Here is a 25,511-nt window from a genome sequence, read left to right on the forward strand (position 1 = left end):
AACCGGAGTCGGTGCAAATGAGAGAGTGAATGGATGCACAGGCGACCTGGCTATCACAAATGATAGCTATATCAAGTGGCTTATCACGTGGAAATGAATTGCATCATGCTTCTAAATATGGAGGGAAAAACTGGAGGACCCGGAGATGAATCCACGCGACCAAGGGAAGAGAGACATGCAAACTCCAAATATACAGAGGTCAGGGTCGGTGATCGAACTGACGACATCCTGTATACATCCAGGTGAGGGAGTGGACAATCGATTACTTAAATCCTATAGTGTACTCGTTTATATCCCAGCTCCACTGGCAACAGTTATGAAAGCACCACGTTGCAATGTTATGTAAGCTGAATACGTAATATATATAATTGTGTATTATGTAAATAATTGCTATAACACAATTGAAATTGTCGCTTATATCCAAAAAGAGCTCCCAGCCTTGAATCAAAATAAATATATTGATCAAGATTGACCCAATCACATGAGCATAATAAGGTCCATAAAATTAGTACTCTTTCATCATATGGGTGCACTGGTACTCGCCATACGAATGTAGAATTTTCAGCATCGGATTAAAATATGCTTGCCTATAATTTTTGTCTTCATTAAAAGAAGTTAAATGTTTAGAGCGTCAGCAATTATCCAACTACTGTATATGCCAATTTAAAATGTGTACATCATAAAACATTTTAAAACAAGTGCCACTTATTAACCACTCTCTCAGGCCACTCTGCGTGTGCTGTGAAGTTGGGCCTTTGCCTGAAATGTCGCCTATTATACCATTGTATATAGTTTATTTCCGGGCCACACATTTTTACTGGGGAATGTGAGTTATTTGTATGCTGTAAGCCAGTGGTTCACAATGAGGCGATTAATACATTGTGTGGAATTATATAATACATACATGAGTCATTGGTGAACAATCATGTATGAATGTGGCAATATAAATAACTACGATAACATTTAAATCCATGTGGTAACCTAAACTAATTGCTCGTAACAATACCTGTCAACCCATACGGTTGACCAGTATTCTTGTACAGGGAAGTTGCGTTTTTCAGGTCCATACGGCGTACAGCCGTTTCAATACGGGCAACAAAAAAACATGTTTTGTCTATTTGTTTGTGTTTCTCCCTTGTGATGGGACTTTGTAGGATGAACGTTGAGATCTATAAGGGCACGGGGTGACCAATAAGGTCCCGAATTGGTCTGTAACAAGGTAGGGCATCGATAAGGAGTTGACAGGTATGAGGATAAAATGAACAATTGATTAAAATATTAACGTTTATTATTCGTACCATTATTTTTCTCAGATACCAACCATGTTTGGTGGGGCGGGTGGGGTTGTCGGTTTAAACAAAAACAAAATTGCAACAAGCATTTAAAGAAAAAGGGTTTAGAACCGACTGATTTAAAAGCGACGATTGCCCCATCATTGCCCCGTTTGTGTGTGATCAATAATTATTTAATAAGAATTTCTCAGATACCAACCATGTTTGGGGGGGGGGGGGTCGGTTGAAACAAAAACATTGCAACAAACATTAAAAAAAGGGTTTAGAACCGGCTGATTTAAAAGCCACGATTGCCCCATCATTGCCCCGTTTGTGTGTAATCAATAATTATTTAATAAGAATTTCTCAGATACCAACCATGTTTGATGGGGGCGGGTGGGTGGTGGGTTGAAACAAAACAAAATTGCAACAAGCATTCCAAAGAAAAAAAGGTTTAGAACCGGCTGATTTAAAAGCGACGATTGCCCCATCATTGCGTGTGATCAATAAATATTTAATTAAATGCCGCCGCCTCCCGTCAGCTGACTGTGGTGACGTCACGTGCGCCGTGACGTCACACCTCCCGGGTATCCCCGCCGACACGCAGCCACCAATTCTCTCTCCGCCTCGTCGCCTCCGTCGTCGTCGTTGCTGCTGTTCCAACGTCTCTCGCTATCGTCGACCCAACTTGTTGTTGTTGTTCAATAATTTAGATTGCTAAGATGCCGCTCTTCTCGCCCACCAACCCGTTCGACGGCGACGTGGGTGAGTGCCGCTCTCTTCCTCATCACAACACGAAGCACTGTACCGCGCTCGCACTGTACTCGCATTTTGAACAATTCGCAAATCTGTAATTAACGTACAACTTGCGCAATGTAAATGCGAGTTTACGTCGCCAGGGTAGGCGTAAGGTGTTCACCACGACCGTGGACGCGGAACACAATGGTGTTACCCCCACCACCAAAGTCTCTTTCATGTGTAACGTCATTGCCACACCATGGACATCTGGTGTCGGATCGGTGGCGCAGTGGTTCGTCCCACTGCATTCATTCACGACCACGGTATAACATCGGTGGCGAGTAATATCGAGATCGGTCCGGTTGTTGCTCACACACTTTACCAACCCATCGCTGACCAGCGCGGTGAAGCATGACCAGACACTCACCACGGTTAAGGCCTTTTGCCCCCCACCAGCGGATTATACAAGGCCTGTGAAACACAATGTACATTGATAGCTCGTTTATTATCTTGTGCAAATGATGCGCTTCGACGAGGGAATGTGGAATTTCCACCACTGCTCGTTGGATCTGGAAACACCACTAAGTTCACCTCTACACGTACGAGCATTGTAAACCAGAGGACGTGGATTATTTCATCTCAGGCGGGTAGGTAAGGCCCTCATCCAATAGTGGATTAACAGTGTTTGATAATGATGGCCAATGCTGTGTGGGAATGTGGATTTTCCACCGCTTGTTTCAGGGTCAAGAAGAGAGACGTGTAATGCTCGAGGCATGAGACGGTGTAGCTTTATATTCTTGGTTCTTTCGGTGAAGTCACGTAGAAGGGAAATAATAAAAACAATACAATTATCACGACGTTTCGATTGCAACACAAGCAATCATCATCATCAGGTGTGAAAACCACAGCAAGAACATTTGAAAAAAGTGGCGTTTTTTTCTTAACGCTAGCACTAGTAGATTGCTTGCATACAAATGTCCAGCTTTTATTTTGAGGTTGACTTTGTGATTGAGAGAGGCGGTATCAGAATGAGAATGTTGAGTTCTCCTGGAGGGATCCGTTGAGCTATGAAGCTCTTTTCACGGATGCCCACTAGGGGCGGGTTCAAAACATTACCAGAAGTGGGATTTTAAAGGGATAGAGGTAATGCTTTGCGAGTTAAGTTGTCAAATGAGATAATGTTATCCTTTATTTCGAGGGGTGCAAACAATGAACCCTAAATGGTCCACAAAATGATACTCTTAGATAACGACAACTTTGATTTCCTATAATTTAACTATTTTAAACCATTAAAATATTGCCAAATGTACTGTAATATGGTTGCAGGGGAGAACTGGGAACGATGCAAGGAACGGACCTTAATAATTCACTCGTCAAATAATGACACTTTTCGGTAATGGATTACAGTATTGTAACATTGTGCATTAACCAGGTGAAACCACATTGAGATTGTGAAGTCTATTGTATATTTAATTGGAGACCTGGGGAACTGACTGGATTGGCCAACATTTCAAAAGTTAATCCTTTACATAGCACATCAATTGAAGATAGCCTATTCTTTTTTGACACCCACACATCACCATGATGATGTGGATGTGTATTTTAAAGGAGAACCGAGTACTATACAGGGAAGAAGATGTAATTTTACCCTAGGGAGTTACGTTTTAAAAACAATATGGATATTCGATACAGTTTTTAGCAATTTAAACTGGATTGAAGCGTCATGATTTGTCATGGAATACTTCGAAATGTAAAGAAGGAACTAATGTTTTGCAAATATTTAAGAAATCGTTGTTAAATAGTATTTGTTGAATCAGGTTACAGTTACACGAGTTATGTTGAGTTTTTAAAATATACAGTTGGGTAATTCCCTTGCTTTCATAAGGCGTAACTAGGACCTTGTTGAATCAAACATCAACGTATAGTTAATGTTTTATTTTGGTGTAAGGAATTGTAAATTTTCTGAATACATCTGCATTTAAATGTTAAGCATGCTGCCGTGGTCTAATGGTTATCACACCGGACTTGCAGTCACCAGTTCGATGCAGAATCAGAATCTTATTTATACTGGAGGAATCCGATTAACTATTAGGCCCTTTTCAACGGCTTTTGAAACAATGGAAAAGTTTCTTAATCCCCCCCCACTGCCTCTGTCCACCCAGCAGGATAAATGGGTTCGTCACAGGTGGTCGATTAGGAAAGCTGAGTGGAGTTCAAAAGAACTCGGCCACCTTGTGAAAGACGCAACAGAAGATCCGCCTGGGTTTGGTTCTTCCACGAAGCTCATGGTCCACCCTAAACCACATCCGCACAAACCATGGCAGATGCAGATACCTGATGCATAAAATGAAACTAAAAACTCTCTATTGGGCGACTGTGGTCATCCAGAACAGACTCTACAACATATCACGATGGCAATGCCTGATCCACAAATGCCCTATCTGGCTTAACCACCTCAATGTCAAATTGTAGTTGTTGCTCTGCAACCATACGAAAGAAGATGTTGATTAGACAGGTTGCGTGCAGTGGGGAAACGTGTGGGTACTCCCCCCATCTTTCACGTCGCCTAAGCAGCGCATGGAAGAGTAGGCCAAAGTAGCCTCCAAAGGGGGCTCTCTCGAGCTCCCCCTAGGGGGAGGCCTTTCAGCCAGTAGTGGTGTGAGCAAGTAATTGCAGGGCTGCACCTTTACGTTTTTAGACTTAATTACACGCTTTTATTTAACTCACTCTGTCGTTGTTGTCGTATCTTCAAATCTTGTAACTCAATTTTAACCCACTTTCCAATGTGGTATCGACTGCAAACTTGGTATACTTATGTCATACTGATGACAATACTATATTATATCATAAAAAAATAACAAATATTTTTAAACAATCTTTTTTAGATGTTATGTTTCAGCTTGGGTCTTATTGTCCACGGTAAACTGATGTTGGCTGTAATTGACCACGGTCCCTTCTGTTATGGCAAGCTTCGGGGCCACTTCCTGGAGTCGTGGAGTTCTTCAATTACTAGTAGGGTACATTTCATGAAAGCGTGTTTTTGAAAACGTTTTTTTATATTACTTATGTTGATTTTGTACACTATATTGGCCATATATAATTGTGTACATTATACAAATACTCCACAACCTGTAGCTCTATATTTAACAGTGGAACATTGTGTACCAATAGTATTATTGCTGTAATGTAATATGTTTTGTATTGGTTTAGCAAAGCCTCATTATGTCTCAATACTTCTTCGGAAGGGTCCTAAATTGGGATATTTAACCAAACGTTTTGCAGGGGAAAGAAAACGATAGTGTACCTGGTGAAAACCCATACAATAAGGAGATAACATTTTGAAATCTTCGCAGACAAGTTGCATGTCATCTCTTTAGGTAACCTTGTATAGCCACCGCTTGTTCCACCCAATTCTGCCTCTAAAACGCTAATTATAGAGGTGAGTCATTATACCCCGGCCATTACAGTATGCCCAATGTTTGCACTGTGCTCCTTAAGTGCCTAACAGATTTGATCTGTGGGTTTTCACAATGGGTTTAAGTTGTCCTGCGTTTGTAACACAGATTTTAACACATTTTGGTGAACGTAACACCAAGCGCTACTAACCAATATCATGGTTATGATATCCTTATTATGATAATTGTGGTATGTCTGTCTGTTATGTGGTTTAGAGAGAAAGCATTACTTGTAGCGATTAATGCACCACAAACCCGTCGGCCCGAGTTTGATTTCCGCAAATGGCTAATATCAATGGAAAGTACATGAAATTGTCCTGGGCCTTACCTGGGTCCACTCATCATTAAGTTAATATTTTGTGTGGTGTATAAACATTAGCACTGGAGAGAGAATGGTGGTCAGGTGTGGGATTGGGGCCACACCTACCCCTCTTATATCATTCCAGGCCTTGATAGGTGTTCCAACGACGCTTTTCCGAAGAGTATATAGCTATTGGTGAATGTTTGTGTATGTTTTGGGGTCACCGAACAGAGGACTGGTAAATGTACCATCTGTGCATCTCTACACCATGATTTTTTATTGGGCGCTTGAAGCTGTGTCATGTTTACTCATAGCAACGTTTTATGTCATGTAAACTCAAGTTTTTGCCACTCCAAATGGTCTCACAGTGCACCGAACTTGGCACAAAGTGCTCATTGGTCACATAACTGCTACTTAATGTTGCTGCCTGCTGTGTGCTCGGGTGTGTATGTCCAGAGATTATACATTTACAGTAGTTTATGTACTGCGTTACTATCCTGATTACCTGGGTTCGATTCCCAGCCATATACATTCGTAGCAACGGTTGTCTGAAACTGTTCTTCTGTTCTAGTCCATTTAACCTTAAATTTGGTGCAGTGTTCAGGACACAAGTGACCAGCATTATTACACTTGCCACACCAACCCCTCATTGTGCCTTACTGGCCTTAATAGGTGCTTGCTAAGGGCACTTGCTGCTTTGCTTTTTAAGGTAAATTGAGAGATCTTTGTCCTCTTGTGTACATTTTCTGTGTGTATCTTGTTCATATACAGAACGAGCAACTAGTGAAAGCAACTCAACCGAAGACTGGTCTCTAATCACAGACATCTGCAGTCAAGTTGAAGCATCTCCCAATGGGTAACTTACATTTTACCATTTTTAATCATGTCACATATTACATCGCAGGATCGTGAGAGATGGCGGAGGCTTGGGGAGGCCTTCATCCAGCATCGGATTGCCTATGGCAATGATGATGATAGTCATCTCACATGCCTTCCAAGGTCCATTAAATTAATACAACTTGGTGGGAAATCACAAACATTAATCACCATCATCAATAACTCTGCCTTATAATCGAAAATTATATAATGAGTCGACATTTAAAGTGATGACCTGTCTTCAGAGCAATTGTATGGCCGCATTCCATAGGAATGTGGAGTTTCCTCTACTGGCTCAGAGCCGTCATTGGACATGAGCACTGCTCACTGGAGAAGAGAAACAATTGGACTTTTACTTATTTACAACATTTAAAATTAATACTCTTTGGTTATTTTGCTAAAGTCACGTAGGTAGAAAAAATAAATATTAAATCACGGCGTTTCTATCGCAACACAAGCAATCGTCAACAGGCAAAAAGACACAGCAGCAGAACAAGAAAGGGCTGTCGCAACCAGAGGTGATCTACAGGTTTGAGGTGGGTGTCACCCAAGGGCAAAGTAGACGGGGTCCGTGATGGAAAGGAGTCCCGTTGCCGTGTGCACGGACAACAGCCACGCCAAAGGAGGATTGGCATGCAAATGCTAACGAGCACAATGGGAATAAGTATAACCTGTAAAAACAAAGTTTTTCACTCTAAATCCTTTATATGCGTGGTGGCTAGAGTCCTCTCGTCCTCTGGCTTGAGATGGCTGCCACCTATGGGTCAGATGATTGTCTGCAGTATTAAACAATTGGTAATTAAATATTTAATTTGTTTTCCCTAAACAGTGTAAAATTTTGGAAAAAAAATTTCACGAACATTAATTGTCTCGCATAACGAGTCTGTGTGCTAAATGTCAGATCGATTGGATCACGGGAAGTGGGTTAAAAAACGACCGAAAGGTTTGCACGGTCGTAAGCAAGCAAGCACGCAAGCGAACTTAATATAAAGGATTTAATAAGTATAACCCGTAAAAACAAAGTTTTTCACTCTAAATCCTTTATATGCGTGGCGGCTAGAGTCCTCTCGTCCTCTGGTTTGAGATGGATGCCACCTATGGGTCAGATGATTGCATGCCACCATTAAGCAATTGGTAATTAAATATTTAATTTGTTTTCCCTAAACAGTGTAAAATTTTGAAAAAAAAATTCATGAACATTCATTGTCTCGCATAACGAGTCTGTGTGCAAAATGTCAGCTCGATTGGATCACGGTAAGTGGGTTAAAAAACGACCGAAAGATTTGCACGGTCGTAAGCGCGCAAGCAAGCAAGCGAACTTAATATAAAGGATTTAATAAAGGATTTAAAAATATATTCGCCTGTGGAGGACGCGGGGATCGATCCCGCAACTTTTGGCATGGGAAGCGAGGGCGCTACCAACTGCGCTACTCCGCCAGGGCCTGTGGAGGTGTCACGCTCTGGGCTCCTACACTGTGACGTTCAGCCAAAGCCATGAATGAGTTCTATTTGAATATATGTAAAATAAAACATTTTTGCCTAAAAAGTGTAAAATTTTGGATTTTTTTTTTCACGAACATTAATTGTCACGCACAACGAGTCTGTGTGGAAAATGTCAGCTTGATTGGATCACGGGAAGTGGGTTAAAAAACGACTGAAAGATTTGCACGGTCCTAAGCAAGCAAGCAAGTGAACTTAATATAAAGGATTTAAAAATGAGCACCGTGACGGGACTCATTTCCATCTCGGACCCCACCTACTTGCCCTTGGGTGACACCCACCTCAAACCTGTATGTAAACTCTGGTTGCAACAGCCCTTTCTTGTTCGGCAGTTCTGCTGCTGTGTCTTTCTGCCAGATGACGATTGCTTGTGTTGCGATCGAAACGTCGTGATTGATTATTTCTTTTTTCTACCTACGTGACTTTAGCAAAAGGAACCAAAGAGTGTGGATTCCTGCAGTCACCAAAACTTCAAATCAAGATTTAAAATTAAGTTGAATGTGCTTTATTTTATCCATGTTCGAGCCCTACTCTTTGGTCCTTTCGGTAAAGTCACGTAGAAAGAAATAAAATAATAATAGAATACGACGTTTCGACTGCAACACAAGCAACCATCATCAGGTACAAATTTATGAGAAAACAAACATAGTAAACTTGGAAATATAATGCAATACAACACAGAGTCGGCCAACAAGAGTCAACACCCCACCTGGTTGATTACGTCCTTCAAAAGATTGCTAAATTTTGAGAGATAGACAAAACATAGACACGGAGACACACAGACAGACACAAGCAGAGAGAGACTCACACAGAGACAAACAGAGAGACACACACACACACACATAGGCACACAGAAAGACAACGTCTCTGTGTCGAGGCCTTAAATAGAGAGAGACAGGGGGGGGGGGGGCAGAGGGGGAGTTGTGTGGAATTACTGCCCATATGGGACGGACGAGCTGGACACTGGACTTCTAAACAAACAAGCACGGAGCGTTGTGTGGAATTCCTGCCCATAGCAGCCGGAGGAGAGAATGGACTTGTAAACAAGCACGGTAGAAGGCAAATTTAGTCAAATTAGGAAGTGTAATGCAATGCAACACAGAGAGTCGGTTAGCACACAGTTAACGCATAGCCTGGTTGATTACGTTCTTCCAAAGATTGCTAAATTAGAAGTTAAGTGTGGAACAAACAAGCACGACAAACCCTCCCCGTGGAGGTGGTTCAAACTAGATTCGAAGCTTTCAGTGACTGCAGGAATTACTCTTTGGTTCTTTTTTTAAGTCACATAAAAATAAATCAAATTCAATAATAATAGAATACGACGTTTCGATTGCAACACAAGCAACCATCATCAGGTACAAATGAATGAGTCCATTCAGATTAAATTTTGCAATTTTTTCACATAACCTAGCAGAATAGGTGCAAAGCAACAGCTATTACTTTTGTACTTCATGAGAACACATGTTCTATATATTTTTCACCTGTGTAATGCTTGCAGGTCCAAAGACTGCTTAATGGCAATCATGAAGAGAGTACAGCACAAGGTTCCTTTGGTGGCTATGCATTCTCTGACAGTGAGTATAATCAATGGTGTAGCTAGATTTACAAAAAGCCAGATTATTTGACTATAGGTGCATATGGCATGCGATAAGATGTTCATGGCAGGATAGTGTCGGGTAAGCAACTTTAATGTTTTGAATAGAACATGGCATTGTAGGCTGTGATGGGTAGGCCATGTGTGCAGGATGAAGGAGACTGGATACCAGTACCTGATTTCCACAGCCAGTGGGAACCTGGGTAATGTAGTGCTGGCATTGTGCTGAACCCATGAGGGCTTGGGACCTTGGCCCCTGAGCTCCTCCTGAAGCTGTACTTCATGCTTATAGCAGCGTCAACTCTGGGGTCTGTCAGGCCAAGGCTCGTCCCTCATTACATCTCTCGCTTTGTTTAACTTCCTGGCCATTTTTGTGCTAAAATACTGGAAAATTACAATACACATTTATGCTAACCCAAGTAGTTTTACCTGGCCCATGCTTATATTAAACGCATCAATAACTGAACAAAAAATGTACCACATCGGTTATTGGCATTATTATTTGCCACCACCCTGCGCATGGCTTGGAGGGCGTTTCCTTCATTCGGGAGGCAGATTGTGAGGACTGCCAATGTTTGAAAACGTGGCCTGAGTAATAGTCCACAATAGTGTAATAATTTTTTTGCTGAATAATTGACCACACATTAGGGCCGGGTCGAACTAATGAAGATGATTGTGTTGGTGGTAATAATTACATTTGATTTAGATGATTCCATTGAGACTCGTTATAATGTCGTTAATTTCAATGTTGCAGCTGCTGGAGGCTTGTGTGTCAAGTTGTGGGAAGCCCTTCCAAGTGCAGATTTGCTCGAAGGAATTCTCCGATGAAGTCACGAAGGTTCTGGAGAAGGTGAGTGATGCTGCATCACACCACATACCAATGACACATTGAGAAACATAACAACCTTAACCCTTTCACGTTCCGAGATGTCCCCAAGTTGCAGGGTGGGTCCTGTTCACCTCTGAATCTTGGCACGTGCAAGTGGCTCAGCGTTTAATTAATTTAGAGAGCCGTAGCGCCGTTGTGTTTAAAGACATTGTATTCACCGCAGAGAACTGTAGCGACACAACCGCACTCAATGATAGCTGACATCAAACTGTGCTACACGCCCTCCCGCATGGCCTGGTGGGAGCCTCGATACTGATAATGTTATTTTATTTTAGTTTTTCTTCCGGTTTCGTTTTCATTATGTACACATAAGTCATCGGAACGGAATCGGAAGAAAAACTAATGACGTACACGTACATCACGGGAACGGGAAAGGATTAATTTGTAACATAGACACCAAAGCCAGTGTGCCCCCAAGTTTACATCCCACTCTAAAGATATCCAACCGTGTTTATCCTGTGAAAACATTACACCCACTGCCATAGGGATCAAAGTTTTCAACACTGGCTCAGAACCTCCAGTGGTCATAATTGACACCGCACACTTGCCGAGCAAGGATATACTTAATTGGAAATGTTTAAGAGTGCCCTAAACTAACTGTGGTTTGACAGCTTAAAAAAAAGAGAAATAGAATCTCAGTAGATGTTCTCTGTTGGTTAAATAGCTTGTCAATGTCTTCTTGCTCCATGGATGGATAATGGACAGCAGCAACTCACAAATGGAATTTGAATAAACTCCCTGTCTGATTGCAAGTTGAGCAGTGCTACTCAGCCAGATGATGGTAAAACATTTTTTTTGAATATAGATTATTTAGTGTAACCAGGTGAGAATTCAAGAGACCAGGAATGTATAATCCCAATGGATTAATTTGCGGGTAATTTCTTTTTTACAACTTTGGACCCTGCCGATGGCACAGTGCGAATTATGCCAGGGATCTTTAATATCCGTCTCCTGTGAAGCAGATGGATCGCATTGTTATGGTTATCAAACTCGCAGTAACAGTCAAGGCGGCTGCTGTATTTGAAAACTCTACAACAAGTGACGAACGCAACTACTGCTAGGCCTTGTGGTTTTCACACCTGATGATGATTGCTTGTGTTGCAATCGAATCGTCGTGAGGATTTTTTTATATTTTTTTATTATTTCCCTTCTACGTGACTTTACCGAAAGAACCAAGAATATGAATCCCTGCAGTCACGAATGTTTTGTACTCGTTTATACTGTTGAGTGGATAGAGGCTGGGGAATTTAAGAAACGTTACCGCTCTTTCACCTGCCGCGCCAGGAGATCAAATCAAAGCAGTGACCTCTGGATTGCACGGGCGGTGTGCTGACCATTCCACCAAGGCTGCACCTGAATATGAATTCATTTAAATAAAATTGCAGGTAAATGTTGGGTTATGCTTTGATTATTGGTTGTGATTGCAGGCACATCCGAAGGTGTGCGATCGATTAAAGGCAATGCTGGTGGAGTGGTGGGAGAAGTTTAAGAATGACTCCCAGATGTGTCTCCTCTTCTTCATCATCAAGAATCTAAAGGATAAGGAAATTGAGTTTCCGGCCCTTGGCTCAAAGGTACAGGCACATTGACAGCTTGTGCGTGTTGTTTCTTGTATTGTTATTGTAGTCAACTTATTGCTATTATCATTTGCATCTCAATTGCTTATATCATCATCTAATCAGTCCATCATTGTGAACATGGTCATCATTATCATCATCACTGTCGCCTGCTGATGAGCTGGCCTGGCTGCTATCAATGATCTGTATAATGTGACGTGCTTGTGATTACACAGGAGATGGAGGCTGCTAAGGCTGGCTTTGGATCCCCTGCAAAGGAGCCTTCAAAAGGTGTGGTCAGGTCAAAGGAGGAAGATGATCTTGCAAAAGGTTTGTGTATAGTCATCATCATACATCCATCAATTATCAACTGCCTCCTCATTAACATCCACTTGATTAGTAGTTACAAAACAAAAGGTGTAGAGGACACTAAAGACCCCATGGCATTGTTCGACATAATAGACAAATGTGTGTCAGTGGCAGGCAACATACACATTTTAAAAGCATGCACAACATGTAAAATATATAATGTGTTTCGAGGCCTTGACTCATAATCAGAAGGTTATAAGTTGCAATTATGGTACGAGACTGATTTGGCCCATCATTCCTACCAGGTCTGGTAAAATTACTACTGCTTCATCATTAATTTAGCTACAGGTATAGCTAAGATGCAATACAACTAAATCATAAGCAGATCTGTCATATCACCTTCCAAAAGGTTGTTCTCAAACATTGGGTGATGCCCTGCTATCTGTGAAAGTTCAGAATGGACATATTCGTCTCGCTATGCCTCTAGCACAATTATATAATTGGGAACAAGACAAATTTATATAAACACTGCATATTCTATGGAGAGACTGGCCACAGGCATGAAAGTGTGGAATCTCAACTGCTGCCTTATGGTAGAGCTGTAGCTGAGCACAACCTCGTAAAAAAAAACGTATTTTATCAGGTAAGGCCCACTCAGCCTCTATAGCCATTTTCAGAAGCGACCTGGCCACAAATGATAGCTCAACAAAGTGGCTTATCATGTGGAAATGTATTGCAGCCAAATACTCTTAAACACATGTTTCTAAATGTGGGGGGGAAAACTGGAGGACCTGGAGAAAAATACACGCGACCATGGGGAAAACTTTCCAACTCCAAATATACAGGAGTCAGGGTTGGGATCGAACCCATGACTCCTGTATAACAGGGGAGGTATTTAACATCTCGCCACCGTGCTCATTCAAACACAGAGACACGTTGACTCGTTTGTGCAATTCTGTTTCTCATGTCTCTCCCTCCCCCTCTTTTAGCCATCGAGCTTTCTATCAAGGAGCAAAAGCAGTATCCTTCATTGTCCGGTGTTGGAGGCTCCTCCTCTTCCACCACCTCGTCAGTCGGCCCGTCGCTCGCCTCCCCACCGAGCCTGTACCCACAGGCTGTAATGACATCCATCCCGCTCGGAGCACCGAGCGGTGTAGTGCGTAAAGTGCGCGCCTTGTACGACTTCGAAGCAGCCGAAGATAATGAGCTGACCTTCAGGGCTGGAGAAATCTTGACTGTGCTGGATGACAGGTACAGACAGCCATTGTTTTTTATAAATAAAAAATACTTTAAAACAATTAAGTTCACTCGGTCGTTCAGGGGATGGGTAATGCCAGATTATAACTACGAACTGACACTTCAAATTAGGGTAGCCACATTATTAAACTGTGTTCTCAAGCAGAGTGAGTCAATTCACTCAACCTGGTGATGAATGACCCTCCAAAAAAATGGTATTATTCAGCTTTAAAGGCTGTACCCTCCATGTGTGCATATTGCGGCCTATTGAAGTGATTTCGGAAGTACTTATATTATGCTATCACTGCTAGTTGCGAGAGTTGTGAATGGAAATGTATCTGTCCCATGACATGGGTACAGTTTCACAATTGGAATATTTATATGGGAGAAAAAATAAAAAAATAAGTTCAAATCAATGCCATTGATGTTAAGTCAACTCACCATCGCATGGTTATGCGTCCACTGTTGCACTGCAAACACATTACCTCTAAGGTGTGCTCTTATACAGTATCAAGACCACAACTGCATTTCAGTCTTCCTGGTTGCTGACCTTGGAGTGTCACTCCAATGCCTGTCTCAGAAGCCTGTCTACCTTTAAAATGAATGTGCCCCACTTACTGCAACCTCCTCTTCCTGTTTGTCGACAATGCTTTCTTGCCATTTGCTATTTCCAAGTTGCTTAGCCTCTCCTATGATATTCCTAGTGAGACAACTAGGAATTGTGAACATTTCACCTGGATGATAAAGCAATATTCATCGATATCAATGTGTCAATTGACATCTGTTTGTTTAAATATGAAATTAGTGCCACCTTACCCCGCTACAGGATTGTGTGCTGTCTTTTTACGGATTGTTTAATTCTCATCTGCGCACTCGGCTGCATAGACTTGCGAAGAGTGACTCCCACAATACATCATGTATGAAGATGGATTAATATTTCCCCAAAAAATGTTTTTGTTAAAATGTCACAGCTCTGGATCGGTTTTAACTTAATGGGTGGGCCTTTTTATAATTATTGTTACTGGGAGGCCTGATATCAAACGCAAGAATCATCCATTAAGTTATGATGTTGAAATAAATGTGTCACCCTGCTCAAATGAGCATTGGAGTTGCATCAACTCCACTGCTGATCTTGAGGCACTTTAACCCACTGCACCACACAGCCAGGTAGTTGAGTGGTAACATAAGATACTATATAAATAGGATTCTCACTAAAGCCCTGTTGTGGTTTGGTCTGTGTGTAGCGATGCCAACTGGTGGAAAGGCGAGACAGAGAGTGGCCTCGGGTTGTTTCCCTCCAACTTTGTGACGGCTGATCTCACCGCAGAACCAGAGAGTGGTAAATTTTGTCCTTCATGATCATCAACAATTAACACTGTCATCATCGTTGACATCATCATCGACATGAGCTTCTGTAATTGACGCTTGTAATCAAATCATCTGTGTTTGGTGTTTGAACATCATCATCTATAATCAACATTTAACTATATATAAATGTAACAATTCATAATCATCAAATTTACCACCCTCAACATCATACTAATATTGATTTATTTAAGAATGTCTGTCAATCATTCCCATTGTAACAAAAAGTAGTAAATGGATGAGGAATACCCCAAAATTCTACAAAACAAATCCCCCCCTATCAAAAACGCTAGATTATTTTGAAAGGGCATCAGCTGGCTTGGACATTGAGCAAAAATGTTTAATGTTAGACAAGAATCACCTTGCCAATTGTTGCCTCACTGCTATATGCAAGTCGAAAAATAAATAGACATTGATTGAATACTAGGGAGGGCACAAAAGAACATGTTTAGACAAGGCAAAGAGAGTAGGCCTAGCACGCCACTCGTAATTAATCTATTGCAACAATCTGACGACAACTTTGGACACAGCCGTAATGGCGAGACATGCCGAAGCTAGTATTACACCGCCCATGCCTGTAATCCAACGCTTCGAAGGGAGGGTTTGTAGATCACGCAGAGATCGCCACATGCTTGAAACGCCCCACCTGAAGCTATGTATCTGTGTATGTTGAACTTTTTTTGCACCGTACGTCGCCAGCTGTGCTAATCGGAGGTGCGGGGGAAGGCCAACAAACTAATCACAAAAAGCAGTTCTAAATAAATTAGTTTTCAATCTATGTTTAAAAGAGCATAGCTCCAGTGGCTTCCTAGTATCGGAAGGAAGAGCGTTCCAGATGGCCGCAGAGGCGCATCTGGAAGCGCGCGATGCAGTGACCGTCGAAAGCTATGACTTAGAATACAGTACAGTAGGTAGGTTTTTACCTATAAGACCTATTCCCACATTTGTGTAGATTTAACCTGGGCAGTTGTTTCCTCCACAGCAGGACCCTCAAAGTGTATTTAAAGTCAGCAAGGATGTCCTGGATAACTAAAGGACATTTGTCTTTTTGAATGGCTGTGTGGGTTTTATGTGTGCAGTGCGAAGGTACGAGATCAGGGAAGAACCAGAGGAAGTTCCCACTGCCGAACCTGACCCAGAACCCCTGTCTATTAATGAGGTGAAGGTGCACACACCGGCCAGACGGTGGCTCGCAAGTGAGCTTCATATCTAAAATTCACCCTGCCACATTTGATCCTTTGCAAATTCACCAGCACAACGAGTGTACCGAAGCAGTGCAAGGTGACGTGGCCCAGCAGTAGCGCGTTTGCCACTTATTGCAGAGGTTCGTGGTTCGAATTCGGCAGGGGTGCCCTCATTAATCCTGTGGATGTTTAACACATGGGAGTAGGCTTTTATGACGAATATCCATAATCGAGTTTTTTTTGGGTTATATTGCGTAAATATAAATGTGTCGTTAAACCCAAACCACCCGACATAGCCAATTAGTAAGGTTTGTCACGTAAACAAAATGTGCTAATTAGTTACAGCTTGAGCACACTGGTGCCTTGGAGAGTAAACCTACAACATTTACAATTCGAGTACATCGTTTCACTGGTGAGTACTGTGGATGTATGAACCATGATATACGCGCGAAATGAACCATGCCTCAAAGTTGACATCGGAGATCCCATAACCTTATTAAAAGAAGAGAAGGCCATTGTGTGTTTTCGCGTCATGGTCCAAGATTACTCCAAAAATTACTTAATTGGGAAACGCATAGCAATTATCACCGCTGCTGTAACAAAAAACTTGGCAAAGCCTTCCTGGAAAAGAGTTTGGTATTTGGTCAGGAATTCCTGGATTTAAAAAAAAATGTTCATAATAATAGTTATAATGACTAGATTTGTTGCATTATTTCTGACTTTTCCTGGGGTTAGTCTAATTTAATAGCAGCCATCCTATGGAGACTGCCACACCACTGGGGTAGATAATTTCTAACACTGCTGCAGGGCCACGGATGGAGATTGCACCATTCCACATTGCTTGTTTTAACAGAAATAAACTTTGAATTTAACATGTCACAATCAAGTCAAAGTGGGCTCCCCGTTCAATATTATAGCCGCACATGCCTCTAGATGCTGGCACAGCAGAACTGAACCCCAACACAGTCTGACCGCGGGATGTTTTTGTGTACAGGAGCGCATGGATCACGTGCTGCACATGTTGCAAAGCCTGGATCCCAAAGATGATCGTCCTGAGTCTGCAGAACTACTACGTCTTGAAGGTTCCTCCGAATTATAGTCACGATAGTACAACGCCAGTAGCATTATTATGATACTAAATACATGTTTAGATTGTTGTAGCTGCCTCGTAACTTCTGCCAGTGGTCATTACTGAGTATACCGTAATGTTCCTCTGTTATAGGCCAGATGCAATTTTTTAAAAGTTTTACCCACAAACTAAACTTTCGTAAAAGCAAATGTATCTGCATGGGTGATGGGGATCAAGTGCTTGACTCGCAATCTGAAGGTTGTGAGTTCAAATTCTGGTCGGGAGTCAAGTTCGCCAATTGTTTCTCTGGAGTTGATAATACAGGTCCCTGCCATAGGAATGTTGAATTTCTGCTATCTCAGAGTTGCTGTTGAAGATCAGCAGACTAATTTGGGCAGGAAGATACTTTTGTCTCTAAACATTTTGATATAAGAACAGTTTTTACTTAATAACATTTACCATCATATTATTGGTTCTTTCGGTAAAGTCACGTAGAAGGGAAATAATAAAATAATAAAATACAATTCTCACGATGTTTTCACAGCAAGAACATTTTCTTGCTGTGGTTTTCACACCTGATGATGATTGCTTGTGTTGCAATCGAAACGTCGTGAGAATTTTATAGTTTTATTTGTATTTTTTTTATTATTTCCCTTCTCCGTGACTTTACCAAAAGAACCAAGAATATGAATCCCTGCAGTCACGAAAGCTTTAAATCGAAGTTTACCGTTATGTTATTTAAAAGAGCAATCAATGTACAGGCTTCGTCACCTGCTTAAGTGAAGGATATGGAATTGACTTTAAACAAGCCAGTGATTCCTGGCTGAAGTTATGAGTAAAGCATCATGTGTGCCTCGCATATGTTGCTGTTCACAGAATCTTGCCACCAGATGGGGCCGTTGATTGACCAGAAGTTGGAAGAAATAGACAGGTAACGTCAGATGTCCGATGCTCATGCACTGTACTTGCAGGTGGTTAAACATACAGAAGCATTACATCCCGGTTCTATCAGTCGTCTCATGAGGATGAAGAAAAGTTAATTTTACTTATTGCACAACTCGCCACACTTGAGAACCTAATGAATGACCCAAATGCACATTTGAAACCAGGCCCCCCCCCCCCCATAGGTGGCACAAGATTAGTGCTTTGACGCAGCCGTCGCAATCCCACTCAAAATTCTCGCAGTCTTCAGCATCACAGGCAGGAGATATGAGAAGCAGAAGAGTGGATTTCAGATAACTCTCATTGATCAAAATGTGATAATTGTTTTTTTACCCTTTTATCTGGCAATAAAACTGACACCTTTTATACAATTAGTCATGTTTGCATTGACCACAATACCTGCGGTCGGAATGCAAACAAAAAACACAACTCTGATAATGTATGCACTGTCCTTGAAATTGATTGGTCCACACCCGAGACAGCTTTTCTTAGAGCCTCGCCTCCAATGGTGATCAAAATGTATTCGAATGTTCGCCACATAAATTACATGTTTTATGACAGATGTAGCAAGACTCGCTGTGTAAATGTGATTGATAGGTTAACCTAGGTAGGTCAGTGAGTGGCATTATTGGATTTATTTTGTGTGAATTCACTTGGGATGCTTTGTGAGAAAAATAAAACGATTTACCCTTCTGCCTAAGGTTTTATGAAGCTGCTAAAATAACTCAAATTTGCAATGTGGAGAATGGGCAGTATTTAAAATATATATTATTTGTCTATTAAGACAAAATGTGCAAAGATAACACTTTTTAAGATGGAAACTTCAATCTCTGCAAACTATAATTTTGCTTCATTTGTTGATACTGCTGGATATGTTGCATGTAAACATGCCTCGATCATTGACACCTGCCAGAGGACCATACGTCTTCACCATGACCTGGAATCCACTTGCCAGAAATTGACTCCCTGTACAATAACAGGGTCAACGTGACGTGATACGGTAAAGTAGTGTGGGGCAGTGCTCGCCTTCATTAGTTCCCCCTGAGCCACATTCTCACGTTGATGGTCGGTGTCTGCGTCAGATAGTCACTCTGGCTTTTAACAAATTCGTGGTCCGAGTCAACCACTCATCAGGCATTTCGCCCATGATCTTGTGATTTTCGGTCGAGCGCTATCGACAGCACCGTCTATTAACATCTTGTGATGTTAATAGTAAATAGTTGTATTCCTCTGGGAAGTTTTCGCTGAGAATCAAGATTCGTTTTTTTTTTCATGGGTATCCTCCATTTTCATGAGTGTCCTGCATTTGGATTTTTGGCTAATTTCACACTTGGATATTTTCGCGCATGAGAGAATGAGAGTGTCCAAGAAAAAAAAACACATTCCATACAAACCTGTGCATAACACTGAAAACAAATGCACAGATTGTCCACATCCTTTTTGTAAAATGTGTTTTTGCTACTTTCACACTATTTGCCTTCTAAACCTGTGTTAACCAGGAGGGTCTGTGCAAGCAATCAAGAAAACCAGAGTAGTTTTTACGTTTTGATTTCAGGCTAACTAAAATAAATGCTTTGATTTACTAGATTGTATTGGAAAGGCCACTCCCTGTAAAAATGTGGGGTTTTTTTTCAGCACGAAAAGTGATTCTGATATATGTTGCTGTTTAGCCAATCCTCGTATTGATAGACCCACATACAAAAAAAAATACAGAGAGGTTAGAAACCCTAGTTATGCTATCAACTACTTTCCACCTCATAGTCATGCGTGTGATATTCTCTGCATGATTCACCAACCCTGCCTCCAAGTCTGCTGCATTACCGGCATCCACCATCTAAGTCTCGTGTGGTCCAGTGGGCAAATGACTTAAGTGTGTGTGCGGACGTAGCCGTAAGACTATAAGAAGGGCACACTGAGCCGCAAGCATCTGCTGTCAGTTCTACCGGCCTCACTGCTCCCTCCCTGCATCTCCATTGTCCCTCACTCGCGCTCATGCAAACAGGAAGCACTCGGAGCTCTCGGAGATGAATGCAAACCTTGGCGACGCCATTAGCTTGTACAATCGGCTGATGAAGGAGACTCATTACTACTGCCCCTACTCCAAGGTGCACACCGAGCATCAGTACTACCCTGGCCAGCAATCTGCCTCAGGGTCACAGGTATGCCTATTCAACCACCTCGGTGCATGGCTATTACCAATGCTATACTCGCTATAAGGTAAAACTAATCTCCTTTATCCAGGACACGAGCAACAATGGGCTGAGTGTCGGATGAATAAAACGCAGCAAGTTGACGCAATGGGGAAGAGCCCAGGTGGCGTGTGTGCAAACTTGTAACATCTGGCTCTGTCATTTGACTGACTGCTAGTAGGCAACGCCACTGTATATGGATTCTAAGTCCACCTAGCCTCGTCTGGCAATCGTGTTATGGTGGCATCATAGCCACTTAATGGTGAATATCAGCTCTTGTTATGTATGCGGGCTTGTGTATGTATGCTGTGTTCGTCTACGTGCCTGCGTTTGTATTCCATGCTTGTATGTGTGCATGCACACTCGTGTGTATGTGTGTGCGCACATTTGCACTTTTTGCAGGGTTATGCTGGGCCAAGCGGGCCTCACTATGCACCCCCGCAAGGCTACGTGCCCCCCAATGAACAGCCGGCCCCCTTGAACTCACTGCCACAATTCCCGACTGCACCTCATCATGTCCAGCCGCCCCCACAGCACACAACTAACCCCAGGTGTGTTATGGATTAGCGGTGTTGGCTACGAAGTTCAAAGTACAAAAATGAAGGATGTGTATCTAAGTATGCAATTATATCGAAGGATCACAAGACATGGTTGCCACTTAGGGGGAGGCCTTTATTCAACAGGGGATTTACCATGGGTTTGGGTGTGTTTTTGCGTGAGTATATGCTGTATGTTTACGTGAAGATTGGTGGCGCAGCAGTTCATGCGCACCATTGCACTGCCATCCTGGTGACCTGATTAAATTCCCAGGTGGGCCCTCCTTTAAGTAAACTCAGATGTCAATGGGTAGCTGGAGTGGTGTGTAAACAGAAGTACTGGGGAGACAATAGTGACCAGGCAGGCAGGTTTTGCCGCTGGCCACACCATCCACTCATGTTCAGTATCGGTCATAATAGTCGTTCGACAACAGCACTTGCCCCTACAGTCTGTAAAACTAAACTGGGCTATGTTTGCCTTGTTTGTATTTTACATGGATTTAATATGGGTATCCCCTGGTACAGCCGAACCATATTTTGCTTTGTAAACATTGGCCTTAATACGGAGAGACAGCCCCCCTCCATAGGAATGTGGAATTGCTCCTGCTTGCTGACTCAGGACTGCCAAGAGAGCGGAGTACCACTTAGTCGTTGACCAAATCACCCAGAATACACCCATTCGCATCTGATCTCGGAATGCTAAGGAGGGTTTAGTCGAGTTAAGTGCTTTGATGGGTGACCCCCAGGTTCAAAAAAGTTGAATATACGTTGTGGGCAGTAGAGGGCAGTGCAGCAAAAGTTTTGCACTCCCCCCACAATATCCCTCATGGTCCACGAGGCGTGGAGAGGCCCTCATCCAGCATTGGATTGACGAAAAACGAGATGCACATTATTATTGTGATTATTTTGCGTGTTTGACCAGGAAAGCCTCACTTGAGTTTCAGAACTTTTTTTCCCAGAGGGGGGTCACAGGGTGGGGCGGGGGGGGGGGGGTTATTGCCGTGTATATTCCCATTGAGTAATTTGCGGCTAATTTTCTAATTTGGCTAATTTCAGCCATGAGGTCGGCACACAATGGCCTGCTCTTGCCGATTGAGGTCATGGGATCTTTAACGTGCACTGTGAAAGTGGATGGCGTGTAGTATTTTAATAATTGATATACGTGGCATTAATCAGGGCGGCCGATGAATTATTTACATGAATCTCTGCAACAAGCGGCAAACGCATGTACTGCTCAACCACTCATTTGAGCATAGAAATGCTGGTTATTCTCATTAACAGGGTTTATGCTGATATTTCATTACAGCATTGGTGTCGGCTCCATGCCACCTGCAATGCAGTACGCATCTCTACCGGCAATGGCCGGGCAGGCGGCAAGCTACGCTCCCTCGCATCCGTACGGGACGCCTCCGATGCCACCAGCCTTTGCTAGCCAACAGCAGCCTTCTGGATATCCGCCACAGCAGCAGCAACAGCAATATCCAGGATACCAGGTGCACAATCAAGTGTCTGTGAACCCAGGTTATGTGTCTGCACAACCGCTTATTCATGCACAGGCCCAACACATGCACCAGCCTTTGCTGTAAGCGTGTCTCATATACAGGTGCTAAGGCAAGAGTCAAGAGTGTCTCCCTACTCAAGCAATACGACATCACTCGTCTCTGTTGGTGGCCCAAAGCCCACGTTTAAAATTACAAATTCCCATGGTGGAAGTGAAGTATCGTTGACTTCCCACAAAAATGCTACTCATTTTATTTAAGCCGGATAAACGATGGTCTTAGTCGACCCCCAAGAAAGATTTGAACTTGTATAGCCTCATATAATTACGTTATGCATTTGTGAGCATTGGCACCCAGCCAGATTATGGAGTCCATTATAAATTGTCCCAAAAAATTGATTAAATACTCCATTAGCTTGATATTTTAATATTTCATTGCCTGGGACTGGGTTTATCAAACTCTATTCTCTTTTGGCCAGGATACATTAACAATTGACAATCGCATGCAAAGGTGTAGGACCTGATTAATTACAAGAATCTTAAAAAAAAATTGATCTGGCTCATACTATATGATCTAGGATTTCTACCACTGCTCAGAGCTGCCAACACCGATGATCACCACCCTGCACTCATTTGACTGTGGAGAAAATTTATCTTGAAATGCCTCTGGCTCACGAGATTATTTTAGTTTGAGGGTCCTGTATTGGGGTGTTTTGGCAAAACGTGTTTGTTTTTGGACAAAACTATGGTACTCGGACAACACACTTGCATACAAAGGAGCAACTCTGGAGGTCAGTATCCCGCTTGTTGTACTGTCATATACTGGCCACCTCCACATCCCAGCGCATTGGGAGTCAAGCGCGTGATGGTGTCGTTAGTAGATCTGCCGGCCTTTTACTGTTGCCGTGCTGAATTCAAGGCTACACGTGGCTACCCTTGGCTGGCATATATTTCATGACGTAATCTCGGCAACCAGAACAAAGTAGAAGTTGGTGTGGAATGAGAACTGGAATTCGAAGACAAGCGGTTGCTAAGATGTGATCCAAGACTGCAATGATTTTGTAGTTAATCCGTTACTTTTTAAACATCCTGTTTTGATTCCTTTTGCATTATTAACCTTACCTTTAACTACAATGTGAAATTTGTATGGGATTTATATCAACGATCACATCAGAGGGCATTTAATTACAATATAATTTGACAAAAAAACGTACCAACAATAAAGTTCTGTACAGCTGCCCTATTTTCTGATTTATTTATTTTTATTGGCACAACTCATTCCAGTAACTCGCTACTGTTTTTGCATAGCCATTTCCAATAAGTCACTTTTGGCATGGGTGTTGTGACTGATATTTTGGTGTAGTTACTGCTGAAAAAAAACATTCAATAATTTTCATATAATTGTTTTATAAATTGTCTACACTATATTTAAATAATGATAACAAAAAAACTGCTTAAATGACAACTATAGTTGTTATATCCTGTCCTGAAAAAAAAACGACTGTTGCAGTAAAATATGTAAATAAATATCACGGTACACGGAGTTTAAACTGTATGTGGTTCATGTTGCCTTGTCTTTTTTTATATGAGCAGAAATGTATTTAAGAATGAATTAATTTAGCAAGAACTGATGATTATTAATCTGGCATTGGCATTTGTTTGCAAGAATTTGCGTCTGTCAACTTAGCGGTGACATTTATGGCGTAACAAATTGCTTCTCGGAATATGGATTCCCCAAAGCAGGAGGTAGGTGGTTGGGTGCATTAACTAATTCTTGTCATTGGGTCCAATGTAACGTTTGATGGCTTGGCATTGACGGCGTACTTTAAAAACAGTGTTCTTTGAGTCGATGATGGCATTAGCTGATAGCCAAACGTAAATATATGCCATACGCGTATGGCGTATGAGTGTTGAGCCTTGCTAATCTCTCTGTTGGCTGCTTAGAGCCAGCGCTGGAGTAGGGGAGGAGGGGTCCAGAGCCGCATGCGGCTCTTTAAGGACTGCTTCGTGACGTCATTTATGACCACCGTCTCCCATTGCGGCTCTTGAAATATAGATTGTTTTTTTTACTGAAATCAAATACAAATGGCTATTCCTGTTATTCTGGTTGCCGGCCTCTGGCTTGGCGTTTTATTGATATTGGTTTCAGGTTGATTTGTTGAACCAGGTGAGAACTTCCAAGAGGTCAGGGTGTTTCATTTTTTTGGTCACTTCCCAAGAAAGTGGTGCGCTTTTTATTCTACCTAGCAGGATGGAAAGCACGTGAAAAGTTGAGTCAATCCAAATGGCAAGTTCTCGTATGTTCCTGACTTATAGCTACAACCCAACGTTTGTGCAACATCATTGACACATCCACAGTTTAAATTACAAAGATAAACAGTAAAAGTACTTGAAGGACACTGTTTTGCGCACGTAAATGCAAGTTTGTTTTGTTTGTAATTTTCTTCCGGCTTTTTTTTTGTCTAGTGTTTCTATTCCTTTTGGAAAGCATAACTCAAAGCATAAGAAATATAATAAAAATGTTGTGTAAGTTAAATGTCTATTTTATGTGCGATGGAGCCAGAATGTATACATTTACTACACACAATGGTCTGCAACAGTATGCTTGTATGGATTTTATGGTTTTCATATTTAAAGAATAATATGTTAAATATAATAAAACAGTTTTGTTGTAAAATGATATTGTATGTAAGGTCGTTACCTATTTTGTTGTATGTTTATACTGTATTTTATTATTAAAGGCAACATTTTGAAGTGTGAACAGAATTTTGCGTATTTGTTTTTAGCTGGTTTTTAGTTTGGGGACTCGCCATTCGTGTTCCTTTTGCGCTCTGTAAAGCGAAATCACAGGATGAAAAATACCGATCACATGCAACTCCTTCAATCGGCAGGGCCTCGTGTCAGGGAACAGTCCGGAAAGAGGACACCACAAAACTACTTCTGAAATCGCTTCAATCGGCGCCTATCACCCACAACGATGTGGTGCTTCTTACTACCCTCAAG

At 42.0% G+C, this 25,511-nt stretch overlaps 1 protein-coding gene across 1 annotated transcript; it reads left to right on the plus strand.

The window, feature by feature from the left end:
* The first annotated feature begins 1,845 nt into the window (after positions 1 to 1,845).
* LOC133355985 (signal transducing adapter molecule 1-like) lies at positions 1,846 to 25,268 on the plus strand. The gene is made up of 14 exons (XM_061573458.1): positions 1,846 to 2,036; positions 6,537 to 6,621; positions 9,640 to 9,715; positions 10,490 to 10,585; positions 12,052 to 12,198; positions 12,417 to 12,510; positions 13,479 to 13,740; positions 14,970 to 15,064; positions 16,170 to 16,249; positions 17,269 to 17,356; positions 18,220 to 18,274; positions 20,288 to 20,444; positions 20,877 to 21,025; positions 22,317 to 25,268. Exons 1-14 carry the CDS (start codon positions 1,994 to 1,996, stop codon positions 22,594 to 22,596), a joined length of 1,707 nt encoding a protein of 568 aa, XP_061429442.1. The 5' UTR covers positions 1,846 to 1,993; the 3' UTR covers positions 22,597 to 25,268.
* The last annotated feature ends 243 nt before the right edge of the window (positions 25,269 to 25,511 follow it).

Source organism: Lethenteron reissneri, chromosome 7, assembly GCF_015708825.2.
Source record: "Lethenteron reissneri isolate LAM-NWPU_2019-01 chromosome 7, ASM1570882v1, whole genome shotgun sequence".
NCBI lineage: Eukaryota > Metazoa > Chordata > Hyperoartia > Petromyzontiformes > Petromyzontidae > Lethenteron > Lethenteron reissneri.

What these genes read in the sequence shown, in the direction of transcription:
- LOC133355985 (XM_061573458.1), top strand. Translation starts at nt 1,994, where the DNA reads ATGCCGCTCTTCTCGCCCACCAACCCGTTCGACGGCGACGTGG. An exon ending in CCCGTTCGACGGCGACGTGG is followed by an intron (nt 2,037 to 6,536) that starts GTGAGTGCCGCT and finishes GTTCATATACAG; the next exon opens with AACGAGCAACTAGTGAAAGC. An exon ending in CAGCACACAACTAACCCCAG is followed by an intron (nt 21,026 to 22,316) that starts GTGTGTTATGGA and finishes ATTTCATTACAG; the next exon opens with CATTGGTGTCGGCTCCATGC.